At 51.4% G+C, this 17,362-nt stretch overlaps 1 protein-coding gene across 5 annotated transcripts in view; it reads right to left on the reverse strand.

The window, feature by feature from the left end:
• Positions 1-17,353, reverse strand: part of PYROXD2 (pyridine nucleotide-disulphide oxidoreductase domain 2) — a 29,719-nt gene extending 12,366 nt beyond the window's left edge. For 2 of the 5 annotated variants that reach the window (XR_009220479.1, XM_058543721.1), the window contains exons 1-4: positions 8,396-11,210; positions 8,241-8,314; positions 5,288-5,443; positions 1,079-1,140 (exon numbers count right to left, since the gene is read on the reverse strand). Coding sequence is in view for 4 of the 5 variants with exons in the window: in XM_058543721.1 (XP_058399704.1) it covers positions 1,079-1,140; positions 5,288-5,443; positions 8,241-8,314; positions 8,396-8,744 (641 nt within the window). In the remaining variant the exon portion in view is untranslated. Of the gene's footprint in view, positions 1-910; positions 1,009-1,078; positions 1,141-2,897; positions 3,052-5,287; positions 5,444-8,240; positions 8,315-8,395; positions 11,211-15,297 lie in introns of those variants that run through there. The other 3 variants (XM_058543724.1, XM_058543723.1, XM_058543722.1) reach the window with 3 other exon arrangements.
• Positions 17,354-17,362: the final 9 nt, after the last annotated feature.

A 17,362-nucleotide genomic window follows, 5' to 3' on the forward strand; every position in this document is an offset into this window, starting at 1 on the left:
GTAGCTAAGCCTCCCAGAGACCCATAGGGAAAAGGATGCGAGGACCCAGCTGGAAGATTCAAATCGGCTGGTTGATCACAGAGCTTGGCCAAGGTGTGGCAATTGCTGCCAAGCCCCCTTTTCCATGGCCCTGGGGAAGTGGGGGCTGGCTTAATGTGTGTTGAAAAATCACTTTCAAGGGGTGCTCTTATCCCTTGAGAGAAAAGCCACATCGACAGCCTCTAGGTGCATCTCCTGGTGCACTGGAAATGGCCCAACACTTGGCAGCATCCTCTATCCCAACACACACACATGCACACACACCCCTCCATTCCTGCTCCTACAGGGGCTCATTAAGTCATATCACAACTGCAGACTCCACTGTGTCTGCCTGCCCCCTCTCAGATCAGGCTGTCAGCACACCCCCCCTCACAAAGGGAAAAGCAGCTTCCCACCCATACAAAGGTGTGTGTGAGCGAGTCCTGGAACCTAGGGAAAGACTAGTGGGAGGGGGAGGGGCAATGAGGCTTCCTGGGAGGGAAAGAGATAGAAAGAGAAGTGAGCAAGTGAGAGAAGAGGAGAAAGAAAGTGGGAAGAAGACATTCATGTTGAGGTACCAGCGGGAGGTGGCAGAGAGGCTTTTCTTACTGAAGAGTAGAGAGTAGTGACCAAGAAGGAAGATTTGGGAGAGTCAGGCATCTTGGGCTGGAAATCAGCTCTGCCACTTACTAGCTATGTGACTTTGGGCAAGATGCTTCCCTTCTCTGAACCACAGCTCTCAGATGTTGCTTTGAGGGTTAAATGAACGTGTATGAAGTTCCTGGCTTCACGTTTGGCTCCTGGGGGAGCTCAGTGAATGACAATTGTTGGTATGACTCTCGTCGGGGAATTCGCCCCACTCCTGCTGCCCCACCTCGCCTCCCACACTCACCCACTCCCCGGAGTGTGGGGACTTGCCATGGCGCCAATCACAGCATCTGTTGCCAGAGTGGCTTTTAGAGGCTCCGACTCAAACCACTGATCCAGCACCTGGACAGAAAAACTCGGGAGGAGAGGCCCCTCATTGAGAGGTCCGGCCGGAGGCTGGGGAGGCCCTCACCTTGGTGATTGGAGCTGTGAGGACCTGGTAGTACTGGGGCAGCTGGGCCCCCAGGATGCGGCCTAAGAGAGAAGATCCACACAACATAAATTGAGATGGGGAAGAAGGAAAAACTCCCATCTGTAACACCCCTGCACCTGTTTATCTGTAAAATGGCAGTAATATTTCATATCCTCCAGGGATACTGTGAGGATTAAACGAGATATGTAAAGCATTTGCATGTCCATAGGCACTTAACACATTTTAACTGTTAGCATTATTTTGGAAAAATTTTAACTTGTATCTTATTCTCTTACTTTGAACTCCATAAGGCCTGTACCCTGGGACGTGGCCGGCTTGGCTAAGCCATTCCTCTGATGCTGATTCAGATACTATCTCTGAGAGTAACTAGGCAGGAAGGCCTTGAGGGCAGGGACCATGATCTCTAGCCACTGTAGCCCCAGTGCCTAGTGTAGTGTCTGGCACACAGTGGTTACTCAATAAATGTTCACCGCATGAATGTTTATTGCATGCTTATTGCACGAAGCTCTTTGGACTGGTAATCTGAGAGGCAACGTCTACTTTTGGCATTTGTGACAGAGTCTAGCGGCTCTGATCCTTCCCCCCTCCCTGTATCCACACACTTTACCATGTAACTCTGCAGTGCCCACCCCCCCAGGTGGGTTGACCTGCCCTCTCCTTGATTCTGGACTCATCCACGTGATTGCTCGGCCATCAGAATGTCTGCAGATATGATGCAATCAGAGACCTGAAGGCCTGCGCATCTGGGCTTGCCCTCTGTGCTTCTGCCATTGATGAAGAAGGCCTTGCTTAGACGCTGCTGCTTCCAAGACCAGGATGAGAGGCACCTGGAGCAGAGCTGCCCCAGCTGATCTGCCCCAGTCACAAACACGTGTGAGACCAGACCAGCTCAGCTGAGCCCCTCTGGGATCAGCTGAACCATGCAGATGAAATAAATGTTTATTTTTATGCACCACTGGAGTTTTGTAGTTGTTTATTATGCAGCAATTTTGTGACCATAGCCAACTGATTCAGTATTTTTCTAGAATATAGCAGCTAAACTGGACTTTATACCCTAGAGGAGTGGTAGAAAATAATAGCATGCTTGGTGAAACTTCCCTTCTCAAAACCCATGGCAGACATCACTAATTGACCACAGAATGTTTTCTTGTTGAGCCCAAATCTAGCATCCTTCTTGTATGGGGGCATCTCTTCAGACTCTCTTGGCCCGTGCCTCTTATTCTAGCTATGGCCACGGTGACGAGCCCAGGCAGGCTTCCGTCAGCTTCACACAGTGCAACCTGACGGCATCTCACCTCAGACCTTAAGATGTCCCTCTTCATTTCTTCCCTGGGGCTTCTCTGCACCCTGACAGGACACTCACAGGAACCCACGTGGCACCCATGGATGCACAGCCCAGAAGTTAATGCCTTTGACCAATGGGGGACAGAACCCGATGGATAAATGTTCCCCCTTTCTTCTCTTGGGATTGGTCCTCATGTGCATTTCACAAGGCTTCTCAGAGGGTCCATGCAGGAGCCAGCACCTGTCACCCACGGTGGTGGCCAGCACAGTAACACCCTGGTACTGACTTGCCCTCCTTCCAGTTTTGCTGCTACTTTCTCTGGGATTACCCTTCTCAATGAACTGCTTGCACAGAAGCCTTTGTCTCAGGGCACGCCAGGCTAAGATCTTCTCACTAAAGTCCTCCAGGCAGCCCCTATGAATTGGAGGTTCAGGCTTATGTCTGATCATCAAGGAAATGGGCTCAACTACGTGGAGGCCCTCCCACACCCTGATGCCTGCACTTTGGACTCACCTGCCTGCAACAGGGGTTTGAGGGTGGAGAGCGACCTGAGCCTTTGTAGCAGGGAGCCCCGCAGGAGGGCCTCCATGTCCACGGGGGCTGCGTCCAGCAGAGGATCAATGGCTAATGCCAAGCGATTCATGAACGCCTCATATTTGGGAAAGGCCTGGAACAGAGCTCCGAGTCAAGGCCTCATTGCCTAGAATTCCCTGTGCTCTGCCCTCCATGCCGCCCTCGTGTGGCCTGCTGCATCTCAGCCCACCCTTGATGGCTCCTCAGGCCTCGTGCCCAGACGTGGCTCAGTGAGGCTGTGCTGAGTCACTCCCAGTTCAAGGTCTGTGTACAGATGTCAACATGAGGGGAGGTCAGAGAGCCTGGGCGGTAGGAGAGCCACCGGGCGGTGGCAGGGACAAGTGGTTAATGCTGGCTAAGACAAGTCGTCAGCCACAGAAAGCTGGCAAGTGTCTTAGGATGCGCTCTCTCGGATAAACCAAAAATTGCCTATAAGTTTCTTCCCTCTGTCCTGTCTTTCCATATATTACGGTAAAAGTAAGATCTCTTTCCCTGTATTCCAGCTCGCTGATTGTTCTTCCCAGGTCTGCAAATCTCCCACATCCTCTCGTCTTAAGCAGGAACAGAGAAGCCTGCAGCCCTTCACCCCACAAGCTCCCACAACAGAATCCATTTCGACAGCCGGGTTAGGACACTCCTCCTTCACTGGAGGGCGACAGGAGCAGGATGGATGCCTGAGCCACTGGAGGCTCTAGCTTGAATCTCAGCCCAGAGCTTTGAATTTCTGGTTCATCTAGACTCATGGAGATAGCCATGGAATTTTAATAACAGTTACATAAAGAAAAGTTCCATGTTGAAGTACATTGGAGAGGTCTTGATAAAAATGAAGTTGAGCAGCTTTCTCTGGAGCAGGCCATTAATATGACAACGTGCAAAGACAAAACCAGAACTCGGGCTCCTTACTTTCCACAGTGGGATGTGGCCTCTGCCTCCTGCTCCTGTGGCCACTAGCATGCAAGGTCACAGCCACTGTCCTGTAGGCCCAGGGACCCGGCCTTGTCCTGAATCCTCTCCAGTGCACCTGAGACTATTAGGATTTGGAGAGGAGGGTGTAGGCAGTGGTCTCCAACCTGCTGCACAAAAGACTCATTTGAGAAACACTTTTAAAAATAAAGCAAAGGGCTGACCCCACGGTTTAGCCGTTAAGTGCGCGCGTTCCGCTACTGGCGGCCCGGGTTCGGATCCCCGGTGCGCACCGACGCACTGCTTGTCCGGCCATGCTGAGGCTGCATCCCAGATACAGCAACTAGAAGGATGTGCAACTATGACATACAACTATCTACTGGGGCTTTGGGGAGAAAAAGGGGAAAAAAAAAAAGGAGGAGGATCGGCAATAGATGTTAGCTCAGGGCTGATGTTCCTCACAAAAAAAATAAAATAAAATAAAGCAAAGCTCCCAGGTGATGCTGATCATTAGCCAGGTTTGGAAACCACTGGTTGAGGGGATATGCTGTGCGTCCGTGGCTCTCTTGGTTTTACCCAACACTAGATTAACACAACCACAAGCAACACACACTGATCATATTAACGTAGGTTCTTCCTATCAAAACGTCTCCGCCAAGACAGGAGTTAACGCTACGTCTTCAGCTTGTATCTAGGCTTGGCACAAAAAGCGTCCATTCAAAGAATCTGTTCACATCTGCAAAACCAATCACACCAGGCCCACCACATTCAATGACCCATCTAGAGGAAACTACCCAACTATTTCCTTACAATGCAATCCCAAGAAAAAAATGTGCCTTCTCCATCAGGTGTGTGTACTTCCTTTCACCAGATCTGCATGCCATTATGGACACATTCCTGCCTTGGGCTGCCAGAGGATTGATGCCAAATCGAATGAATGTTTATTACAACTCTCTTGTCCTCAATTCCTGATCCAGTTCATTCTATCCTTAATTATCTCTGATCCTTCCTTCATCCTTGTTTTTGGCCTTCATGTGCTTTAATACTGATAACCACCTAGAGTTCTGTCTGAAAGCAGTAGAGATAGAAAGCATATACAGTGTAAGTACATACCGGTAGACTCCCCTTTGAAATTCAGCAGGCATTGGTCACCTGAACAATGGCCTCAAACTGAACACTCACAGGTTTGAGGGTCTCCCGTGTCCCCTGGTCTTAATCACTGTCTTCCATTCCCTTCTCTTCCCAGCGCCCAAGATCAAAGACTAGCACAGACTGGAGCCCTCTAGGGCAGGTGTGGTGGCCTGTCCAAGCCCCTGTGGCCTTGGACAACGTGCTCCAGGACAACTCCAACCACGCCCATTTCCTCTCAGGAGCTGCTCCCCGGCTGGCGAGGGAGAAAGAGACCAGTTGCCGATCACTTTTCCTACCTGGGCATCCTTCCGTGAGAACTGGGCAATTTGCTTCTGGTTTTCTGCCATGTCTGTGCCCAGCAGAAGAGACCTGGGTGCCTTGCTCCCTGCACCCTCTTCCAGCATCGGGGTGAATGAGTGGGGGTTTCGAAGATGAAGCCTCAGCCCGTGTTTCTGCAGAACACAGATAGCACAGGTAACATTTGAAGGCATCTGCCCTTGACCAGTCTCCGAGTGTGCTTGTGACCATTTAGGCACCTGCATGCTGGTTCCCAAGGCATGTGGTCCTGGTTCCTATTTTTTTAATAGAAGTGTATAAAACATCCTCTTGCTCAGGCACCCTATGGCAGACCATACCATACCACACCATGCCATGTCACACCATACCGTACCATACCACACCACACCACACGACACCACACCACACTACCCTCTGCCAGGGACTGTGACAGGGTTTACAATGGTTACCTCACAACAACTGTATAAGTACGTCATCCTTATCATACAATTGCAACAACAGAGGCTCAGAGAAGTGCAATAACTTGTCCAAGGTCACCTTGGGAGGTGGATCCAGGTTTCAAAACCACATCTCTGGCTCTTGGCACTTGTCTACAACTGCCCACACTTCAGAAATAAATAATTAAAATTTAGAAAGACACAATAAAGCAACGGTTATGTGAAAATCTATACTTACAAGGTAGATAAATTATTCACATCAAAAAATTTTATTTACTTTGCAGACTCATTTACTCCAGGGTCACTTTAAATGGAAGTTCCCTCGATGCATTTAAAATATGATTTGATTTACAAATATTTGACTAGCATGCAGAACTTTCCAAGAGCACATCTACTTCTTCAAAAGAGAGACAGATAAAACAGAAGGGGCCTGTGCTACCCCCACAAATAAAACGCACTGTTCCCGCTGGAGACTTCTTTCTTCTTAAACCACTTTATTGAGGTATGATTGACATATAAAAAGCTGTATGTATTTAATGTATGCAACTTGATGAATTTGGCCTCTAGAGACTTCTTCTCCCAGATACTCGGCCAGCTCCCTCACCTCTCTGAGGTCTCTGTTCACAGGTCACCGGAACAGCAAGGTCTCCCCGCCCCCAGCATCCCTGCCCCTCACCCTGTTCTATTTCTCTCTGAAGCACTTATCGCCACCTGGCTAATGACATAGTTTTCCCCCATCTCTCCCAGGTAGACTGTAAGCTCTGTGAGGTCAGGGGCATTGTCTCTTGCTCAGTGCTGTATCCCCAGCATCTAGACACAGTGCAGTCAATATGTATTCTGTTGACTGAATAAATGAATGCGACATGGCAGACAATCCTAGAGGACAGAAACGAGATCTGTGAGTAGAAGATTTAGGAAAGAAGATTTAAACCTTTCCAATAATTACAGCTGAATTTTCCCCAAACCAGAGACATTCCAGATGGCAGGAACATCACAGGTTGAGCATTCTGTGGAGGCCAGTCCAAACATTGGTAGGGGCTGGGGCTGGAAGACTTGCAGGGCCCTTTCTAACATGAAGATGGAAATTTCTTTGATTCCAAGCTAGGGGAACTTCCAGCCTGGTTCCTCTTGACATAGCGAACTCTTTATCACCCAGGGGGTACCCTTAGTTCCTCTTTTTCTCTCACCCTTGGCATCCCATCCATTGCCAAGTCTCACCAGCTCATCTCCAGAGGTTGTCCACATCTCTCCATCTCCACTGCTCCTCAGCCCAAGCCACTATCTTGTGAACCATGGCAGCAGTCACCTCCCTGAGGCCATGTCTGCTTCTACCACAATCCACACCATCCAGCAGGTGGACTGACCTTTTGTAAAGTCATAAATCCCATCACCCCCCTTCCTGATTAAACAGCTCTACTGGCTTCCCACTGCACTTGGGATAAATGCAGTCCCTTCAGCACAGTCTGCGAGACCCTGCCTCAGTCTGGTATGGACTGAAGAGCAGTGACCCATTCCCAGGGCATGGCTAGATTTCATCCAGTCCTGGCTGGTGATGGGCTCTTTCTTCTCTCTGTCTCTCTCTCTGTCTCTCTCTGTGTCTCTGTCTCTGAGGGGCTCAAGAATAATTTCTATGGTGGGTTTCTATAGTTATCTAGTTCAGAGAACTCCTCTACATGAACCAGTTCGAGCAGTCAAAGAGCTGTGAACAATGGCTGAACGTCTTATTAATTCCTAACTTTCAACTTAGAGCAAAGTTGGTGCTAAAGTGCACGCAGCTTCTTGCACAGACGGCACAAAGGACCCTTTTCTCTGAGTGATGGGTGACAGAGGCACCAAGCGGGTAGAAGCTAAGTGAGCTCCAGGAACGTGATGACTGAGTTTATGAAAGAGTCAGTGAGGGGTGAAAAGAATCTGAAGGGTGGGGGCAGAGTTGAGCAAGCCCGTGGACGGAGGTTAAGCTGACTAAGAGAAGTCAACAAGCACAGACTGAGAGCTCTCAGGATCCCCTGAAAACAGCCCAGACGCCAGAAGAAGTGAAAGTCCCCGGGGTCCGACTTCCTGCTCAAGCCGCCAAGAAGGGAAACAGGATCTAAAGTTTAATGAGGGCTCATGTCCTAAGGCAGCTTTGCAAACTCAGAGGCCCAAGGGTTCAGGCAGGTTCCCTGCGAGGGCCAGACAAGACGCCAGGAAGTGACGGGGCAGGGTGCAGCTGGGGACCCGGTCCCATGTAAGGCACCGGCCAGAGCTGCACATAGGAACACGGGCCTGATGTTGACAAGGCTCGTTCTTCAAAAGAGGTCCGATTTTATGTGAAACTTCCCGATTTTAAGACATGGGGTGGGTTAGACAAGCCCATCTGGGGAAATGCACCAAGAAGACTGTGTTGGGTAGACAAACCCTTGGGTGGAAGAGAGACCTTAGGTGCAGGGAATCACTGTGGGCACGTGGTAGGAGCCTTCATCCCAGGGCAGGGAGATGGAAACCACCCCCACTGTTGGGCCATGGGGGACTCTACCTTCAGCTCCAGGTCGGTGTAAATCTGCGGCCTCAGCAGGCTGAGGAGGTAGGACGCTCGGGAGAACTTAAACCCTGAAACAGAATCAGATGACAACAGTCACCAGTGGTCACCAGCAGTCACCCCCTCTCGCCCCCCCACCTCTCAAGGCTCACCTGGGATGATCTCCTCGGTGACAGCTGCGCCCCCGATCACGTGGCGTCTCTCGAAGACTGCCGTGTTCACCCCCAGTCTCTGCAGGTACGCCGCCTGGGGGCGCACACAGGGCCCTCCCTGTATCCCTGGGGGCCGATCTGCCATCTCAGGGTCCTCACTACAGGGCCAGCATGCGGCCCCTAGGCTCAGGTTGTTCCCGCCTCTGGGAATGCCATCCCCTTGCTTCCCCTGTAGATTCCCACTTTCCCAGATGTCTTCTAAGATCCCACATGACTGCTCTTGCCCCTCCACTTCCCAGCCGAAGGCGGCCTTCCCTCCCGCAGGGCCTGGGTGCCTCTGTGAACTCATACTGCACTTGCCCAGCCCTGCCCAGGGTGCCTATCTCCTCCAGGCGAGGGCGGCCTCACCTCCCTCACAGCCCCGAGAGCAGCACAGGGAGCTTGCCTGTGAGTGCTGAGCCAGACGCCCAGGGTCTACTCCCCTCTCCCCCTGGTGGGGCAGCCTCAGTACCTGATCCATCTGGCCTCAGTTTCCTTGTGTGCAAAAATGGGGCTGATGATGATAATACCCACTTTGCCTGCTTCACAGGTGCTGTGAGGGTTCACTGAGCTGGTCCCTAAAAGGGGCTTACACTGTCCCTGGCACACAGGACGTGCTCAATGAATGAAGCTATGATTACAGCACGGCTTTATTTGGGAGAACAAATGATGGAGGAGTTTTATTAAATTTTCTCTAGCATTTAGTGGGAAATCAATAAACATTTGTTGAATGGAACTAGTCCAGTCCTGAGTCTATGCTGGTCCCACAAGCACCACCAAGGTGACCATAGGGATGGTGTAATTCAGAAGTCAGACTTTTTAGAAAGTTCACTTGGCAACTGCTGTGTGCCAGATACTGCAGTGGACCATCTCATTCCATCCTCCCACCATGCCGGAGGGAGGCACTATGATTCCCCCCACTTCACAGATGAGGAAACTGGGGCTCAGTGAGGCGAACAGCTTGTCTCATGCTCATGCAGCTGATGAGTAGAGATGTGGGGAACTGAACCCAGATGGTCTGACCCAGGATCTATACTCCAGACACATCCTAATGAGAAAAGAAAAAGAGCAGCCCCCAACATTCAGAAAATGGCCTGGCCCTCAAGGGTAAGCCGTGTTATTCTCCTGTGAGAATGACAACCTCGGACAAGGGGAGTCTGAGACCATGATAAAATGAGACAGAGCGAGCCCACTTCACAGTTTTGTCTAAGCACAGACAAAAACAAGGTCTCTGCCCACCCACAAAGTACCAAACATCCTCTCTCTCTTGGCCAAGGTGAGCGACTGCTGCTTCTTTACCAATTACGGCTCTCCTCACACCAGTCCCCCTCCCTGCAGGTAAGATTTATCGAGATGCCCAGTCACAGGGTTGTCCCGCTTCCTGACTGCATCCAATCTAGACTTCCCTAGACTCTCCCCCAAATCCTCCAACCAAAGCCCGATCCCTAGAATAGGCGCCTCCTGACACCCTTGTACCGACACCCCATGGTCCGCACGCTGTGCTCTCCCTGCTGCAGCAAGGCGCCACCCCACTCCACCAACCGCAGGGCTGGGCCTGAGTCTCTGAAGGGCACCGACACTATCCTCCCTTGGGCTGGAAACCTCCAGTAATAAGAGCCACCGTTTGTGTCAGGCTTTGTGTGGCAGGCCCTCGAAGCACATCATCTACTCCCTTCGCAGCAACTTGGTGAGGGTGGGCGTCTTTATTCTCATTTACTGTGGCTCAGAGAGCCTAAGCGACGCGCCTTAACCTTCACAGATGGAAAGCGGAAGAGCTGGGAGGTGAACCCGTGTTTATATTAATATAAAATGGAGGTTTTAAATTACTGGTCAGTTGAGATACATAATGTCCCCTGTAAAATGTTCAAGTAAAACTGATATGTCGGGGAAAGTATGAAGATTTAACACAAGTCTCATAGCGCCCCCACATTGCTAAGTCCCTCTATACTGAGGTTCTAGAGCTGCCACTGCTTCAGGAAGATGTTCTGTGTTTGTCTTGTGACCTGAACAGCCTCTAGCACACGCTGTGGCCTCCTAGGGGTACATGGGCTCAGGTGTGAGAAGCACAGCCTTTGGGTAACCCTGGCTCGGCTCAGCCTGGGACAGAAGCCAGCTGTGTTGGGGGGGGCCCTGCCTCCTCTTCTTCTTCACCGTCTCTAGGGTACACTTGGACTGTGTAGCTGCTGGGTGGCCCAGGTTGGTATGGGGCCTAGACCCAGCTGGGGAGCACAGGGCTCTGTACACAAGGACTGCTCATAATCCAGAGTCAGGGCCCCCCAGCCCCAGTTACCTAATCCCCAGGCTCCAACATGTCTCCCAGCATATGCCAGACATATGCTTTCCCACCTTTCCGTCATCTGGCTTCTTAAAGCTCCTGGACTCTCCCAAGGTCATGGGGGAAATCCACGTGTGTTAAGGGGAGGAGAGGAAAGGGAGTCCCTGCTATCCTCCCTAACTACCGCAGATGTCCATCAACCCAGCCACCGGCTGGCACCAGGGAGAGGGACTAGCCTCCTTCCTTCTCTCCCGTGGCCCTCATCCTGCCCGCTTCCTCACACGCCTGCTGAGAGCCACGCGCCCAGGGCCGGTGAAGCAGGCAGAGGGGGAGGTACTCACAGCCACCAGCCCATTGTGTCCTGCAATGAGACGGGGAGAGGGGAGGAAACCAACACTGGTCAGTGGGCAGACACATTCCTTGACGAGTGTGGTCTTGGAGAGCAGCAGAAACTTGGGGGACTCTCCCACCTGTCCCTGGCTGTTGGAACAGCATCTAGCTCGATGCCATATGGGGAGTCAGAAAACCTGTGTTCTTGCCCTGGCTTGAAAACAGTCCTGTCACCCTGGCTTGGCCAGCGGCCCCACGCTGGAGAGAGGGGCAGGGAGAAATCCATGGTCATCAGACGAAAGCCATCGCACGAAGCCTTGCATCGCTGGGCTTCCCTCGCTGGGGATGAGCCGGTGACTGTCGAGCGCGCGTCACAGTTTCCTTGGCAGAGAAGAGAAGGGAAGTGTGGCTGGTACACTGAGGCTGGATGTCCTCGTCTAGTATGAAATCATTGGCCGTCAGGTGAGTGCTGGTCACGTGGACGGTTGCTGTCAGGCATGGCCTGTTTTGCCCAAGTGTGGTTCACAATGGGCAAAAGCCTTTGCCCCAGAAAGCTTTACTCACATGGGTTTGTCTTTGTTAATCCCCAGTGCTCCCGAAATAAAATAGGAATGGTCCAAAAATAAAGTCAACACATACAGGTTCCGTGCGAGCTGCAGTAACCAGGCGTGCTTCAGGAGTGCCCGCTGACTGGGCAAATTCATCTGTCTTATGTATAAAGTTCCTCCCAAAAGTCCCAGCGTTAGGAGCCCTGAACTTGGCTTGGGATCCCATGTCCCACTGGGAGTGAGTGGCCCTCCAGCTTTGAGAAGTTTCAGGATCACCCGAGAACTCCTGCAAACGTTGATTCTCAGACCCCTCCTGTGTCTACTCAGCAGGCTGGGGGCGGGGACCTGGAACGGATTTCTCACCAGCTCCCAGGTCACTCTGAGGCAGGGCTCAGACCCACAAGCCGAGCTCACAGGCCCTTGGCTTGAGCCGGCTTCCTTTTTCTTTACTCAGGAGAAGGAGCAGCTGCTGCTGGAGAATCTTTTGTTCGGCAGAGAACAGGCCCCGGTCGTTTTCGGGGGAGGTGGGGCAGGCCTCGTCTGGAACACTTGGCTCATGCTTCTCCTTGGTGATAGAAGGTCACTCTGAGTCTCCAAAGATGTCAGCAGATGACTATATTCTCTGGGTACCGACCTGAACCCAGTGTTGACTCAAATAAAACGCTCACCGTTAATTTGACAAACATCCATAAAGAGGAGGAAGCAATGACCCACATGAAGGATTTCTTCATGGCTGAGCTGACTTTATTTTAAATTCTCCACACAGAGACTCCCAGAATTTTAGAGGTCACTGAGCTAACTTCTCTTCCATTAAAGGAGTCTCTAAAATGGAGTTTTTCAAACCTCTTTGACCATGATCCACGGGGAGAAATGCCTTTTACACCGTTTTCTGGCCCACACCCCACATATAAATGTATTTCACAGAAGCAAAAGCTTCATGAACTAATATTAACTCTTAACATGTGATAAGCATGTGATGTATTTGATTATGTTTCATTTTTTAAAATGCTGGTTGACATATTATTTTTACATATTTTTGAAATTTTTCATAAGAGAGTTTAAAAATATGCTGATTGGACTCATACATGGATTGCAGCCTGCAGTTTGAAAAGCCCTGCTCTCAAATCCATACAACAGATGAAAGGCTGGCCGTCCTGGGCTCCCCCTGGCTTCCACTGTTTACCAGGGCGCGGCCCTTGGAGAGTCATTTCAGCCGCCCTGAGCCTCAAGCTTCTTCGAGTGTAAACCAGAGAGGACGCTGGACCTAGCAGTGTCGCAGGGAGAACCACCAACATATATGGAAAGCACCTGAGCCCTAGCAGACCTGCAATAAATAGCTATTTGTCTTTTAATTAGTGCTGATCATAAATCTTGGAAAACTAATAAAGTCTTCCAGGCAACTGGGTCCAGTTCAGTCATCACACGTAAGCCCACAAACGCACAAACAGACTCAAATGACAAAGCCTGAGGATCCAACAGCTCAGGACCCCCCTTCCTCCACCATCCCCCCCATCCCCAGTCTTGAGCCCTCCTGTGGCTTCTGGTGACCTCCCCTTTCCCCTTGGAGGGGTCATAAGCTGCAGGCTCCTCTAATCCCCGGCCCTGACTCCGGGGATCCTTAGGCAGCAGGCACGCGGGGCTCTTGAGAGAAGCTGCTCTGCACTCAGGTTCTGGGACGTGTGGGCTGCAGCTGCCTGCATCTGATCCACTCAAAGTGTCAGTTAGATGTGCTGACTTCTGAGAGTCATCTTCAGTCCTCGGAACCCTCATCACCAGATACAGGGCCCAGGAACTGCCTTTTAATAAGCTCCTGGGTCATGCTTTGGCATATTCAGTCCAATGACTAAAGCAGAGTCACCTTCAAGGTGGCTCCCAGGATGCAGAGATGAGACCCAGGGTCCACCCTCCTTGCCAGGAGACAGCAGGGTGGGCTGTCACCAGGAGCAGAAAGAGGCATGCGGCTTCTCTGAGGCCCAGAGGCCTGGGGCACTTCCATCTACTGAGCCCAGCCAGTGGGGCTGGAGCTGGCTTCCTCCAGCCTGGGAAGCTTGTGAGCTGGTTGTCGGACACAGACATTGTTAAAAATGAAATGATATCAACTTAGAATAAATAATATTAAAACTAAAAGTCATAAATACTCAAAACTTGTCACTGCCTAATTATTTTACTACATTTTACTATTACCTATGCTCTTGTGGCTGTAGTCCCCCATGGATCCGTACGGCAGCCACACTATGTAAGGATGCTCTGCTGCGTCTCGCTCCCAAATTCACATTCAGCAACGTCATGCTGGCAACTTGAAACAGGCCACAGTGAGAGTATTCACGCCATGGAATTCAGCAAACAGCACACATCAGAGCTTGATTTATTACTTTGTTGACTATTCGACTTAAGAAAGTGATGGAGAAAATGCTAATAATGCGGATTAAACCTAACAGCGTGTTGTGTCTGTTGCTGTTACACTGCGAATAGCACATAAGTTGAGAAAATATTCTTCCAGTATTGGAAAAATATTATCTGATCAAGCAGTCATTCCCGTCATTGAAGAAGGAGTGAAGTTTGGACATAAATCTTCGTTGTTTCACTTTTGTTCTGCTCTTCAAAGTAAACGAAAATATCCAACAACATTCCTTTTGGATCTATCCTCATCTGTCAATTGCGACCATAGCTTGGCTACTGAGTTTGGCAAAAACCACAGAAATTCGATGAGAATCCATTGGCTACCTGGAATTTAGAGTATTGTTATTTTATTTGTAAAACTGTGTGCTATACTTCTTTTATTTCAGTATTTAGAATAAACTTACGTATGTGTATGTATATGCACACATTTTTCCCTGGAGAGGTGGCTGTTAACCATGACTGCTCCTAGTTCACACAAAAATGAAGAAATGCCAGAACAGGGATGCGGCTTTCGAGCTGGATGGTGAGCATCTTCTTTCAGTCCTGTCACTGTCTCTCTGACAATGGACCGGTTGGACACAATGTCAACAGTTGAAATTCAGGCCCTCTGGGAGTGTAAATGGAAGGCAACCTGGTCCTGGCCTGCAGCCTCACATAATCACCCGGCAGATGGAGACTCGGCAGGCCGGGGGTCAGCGGCGTGTTCAGGACCACTGTGGCAGATTCCCTCCACGTGCCAGATTGCAAGGCAATGGGGCGCTGTCACCCTCGGCCGACGTGCAGTAGGATCTCTGTGACTTATTTCTCTTTTTTCCCAAATGCCCCTTACGATTTGTGATTCCCATTTCCTTTGGGGATGGGTGACCTTAGTGATGAGGGGATGGTAACCAGAACTCAGGGCACTTGGTGTTTGGATCTCACTGGTCTGTCATTCCAGGGTTCTTTCTTTCCAACTCTTATGTACCCTATGCTTTCCAAGGGTATGGTGGCAACTAGCTAATTTCACAGGAGATACATGGAAACCCCTGAGCTCACCTAGTCCTCCCTATCATTCTAGATGAGAAGACCTAAGCCCAGAGAGGGCAAGAATCTGCTCCAGACCACACAGCAAGTCGATGGCAGAGCCAGTCCCAGAACCCCAGTGCCTGCTTGCAGACTGGTGGGCTTTCCACCACAGCCTCTGCTCTCGCCCCCACTCCTGGCCAGCCTGTACTCAGGGTAGAAAGAAGGGAGGGGCTTTCGAAGGAGCCCTGCAGGCCTCTGAGCGGGGCTGCCCTCCCGCCCCTCAGTTCTGGCTCAGCCTGCTTTACCTGCTCCTATCACCACCGCGTCGTACTCAGGCTTCAGGCGTCCCCTCGCTTCCCAGTGAGCTCGTCTCCACGCTGGGCGGAGAGAGGCGCCCACGGCCCTGCCGAGACCTCCGCCGCTTACAGCCATTTCTGCCCAGTGCTAGGCCAGGAATTTGCTTACAATCAGCTTTTTGTGCTCCCCAGGCAGGGGGAGGAGCAGGAAGAAAGCAGGAAGAGAGGAGGAGCTGCGGTCCAGCGGCTGCACTTGGCTTTGGGCCACGAGTGAGTGATCAGAAGACACTGTGAGTGCACGTGGCCCCGAGTCTACACGGGGTGGAGTCTACACGGGGCGGAGTCTCTGGAGGTCACCTATTAACGGAGCAGAAGCTGTGCTGCCTCCGGAGAGTATTCCCAGAGCTGATAATTGTCTAGGGCTCCCACATGCCAGGCGCTGGGCTGACCACAGCCATGCAGCCTCTCACATAAGCCCCAGAAGCCCCATTTTACAGACGAGGGCACTGAGGCTCAGAGAAGGGGTGAGCGTGCGCAGTGTGTGTTGGTTCTGGTGGAGCCAGACAGGGTTCCAAAGGCCCCCTCCTCCCTGTGCTATCCTGCCTCTCGTTAAGGAATTAAATGTCCAGGATGTGCTGGGATGGGAATCCTGAGAGAGACACTCAGGTCAGACTGCCTCAACTCCCTGTCCTCCCTGCCCATAGCGTGGTGACTGCGCTACACCCACAGGACCAGGGAGCGCGCCGGCCGAAGGTCTCCAGACCAACCCCTAGCATCGCATGCCCGCAGCCTCAGCAAAACTGCAGGATGGCCACATCTGTCACCGGGGCCCCAGAGAGCCTGCATTCTCTCCCCATCGCTTCAACACCATGTGCTCAACAGGCTGCTGAGAAGCTCCAAGGGCTTCTCTCTAATTACTGGGGTCCGCCTTTTTCTTTGGAAGCCTGGGCATTTCTCTTCTGTCGTTTGGCACCTTTCCCATTTTCCCAAGCTCCCATCTGTAAATATCTTCAGCTAGAGTGCTTTCTTGCTGTCCTCTGGCCTGTCTTGATCAGGAGCCCTTTGTTCTCCGCCCATTAGCCTGCAGGCCATCCCCCGGTAGGAAAAGAGCACCCTAGGAGCCAAGTGTCTGTCCTGCTCTGTCATCTGTCAGTGTTCTAGAAACCCGCTTTCAGACACGCATCTCAGGGTCGGAAGAATATGTGAAGGTGCTTCTGAGTAAAGGGCTTCCTGAGGACACTGCTGCTCTCCAATCCGACACCCTCCACATGCCACAGAGGGTTCCTACCACGTGTGACTGTCTGCTAGAACTGACTCAGGATGTTCACCCAGTGCTGTCGCGATATTGAAAAACTAAGGGGACTGGTTAAACTAGACCTGTCACATCACACAGCTGTTAAAAATTAAGGGAAAATATTAGGTGACAAAGTGGGGATGTGGGATCCTAGACAGCAGTGGGCCTCTAGGCTTCATTTTCCCCTTTGAGCTCTTCTCTATTTTCCACAATCAATGTTTTAAATTTCCGTCTGTGAAGCCACATTGAGAAGGAACGCCGTCCTGATCATCTCAGGTGACTCTGTCTCTCACTGCCACCTTCTGAGGACTTTAGCCCGAGGTGTGGTCCTAGGTCCTTCAGTACCTCTATCCCCGCTAAGCTGTTCCCTTAACAGGAAAGAACAGTTTCCTTCGCATGAATTTCAGCTCAGGACACAGAAGGCCTGGCCGCCGGCTGCACGTCTGTGCATGAGGCCCGTGCTGCTCTGCTGCGCTGGGCACTGACTTCTGCCGCAGCACTTCTCTCCACCCCAGAAGTGGCCTCTGGACGCTGCCCACTCCCAGTCTCTGATGGTCCGTTGTCCTTGTGTCCATTCTAGGGTGGGGACTTCTAGGTTAGAGGAGAGGGGCTGTGGCCCCCGGGCAGTAGTTCTCAATCCAGGGCACCCCAGCATCGCCTGGGAAGCTTTTAAAAACCTCAAAGTCTGGGATCCACTGGACCGAGTGACACGAATCTCTGGGGCAGGGCCTAGGCAGGAGCCGAGAACAGAGCAGGGCACAAAGGGCCAGGACTTCACAG

This window comes from Diceros bicornis, chromosome 6 (genome assembly GCF_020826845.1).
Source record: "Diceros bicornis minor isolate mBicDic1 chromosome 6, mDicBic1.mat.cur, whole genome shotgun sequence".
Lineage (NCBI taxonomy): Eukaryota > Metazoa > Chordata > Mammalia > Perissodactyla > Rhinocerotidae > Diceros > Diceros bicornis.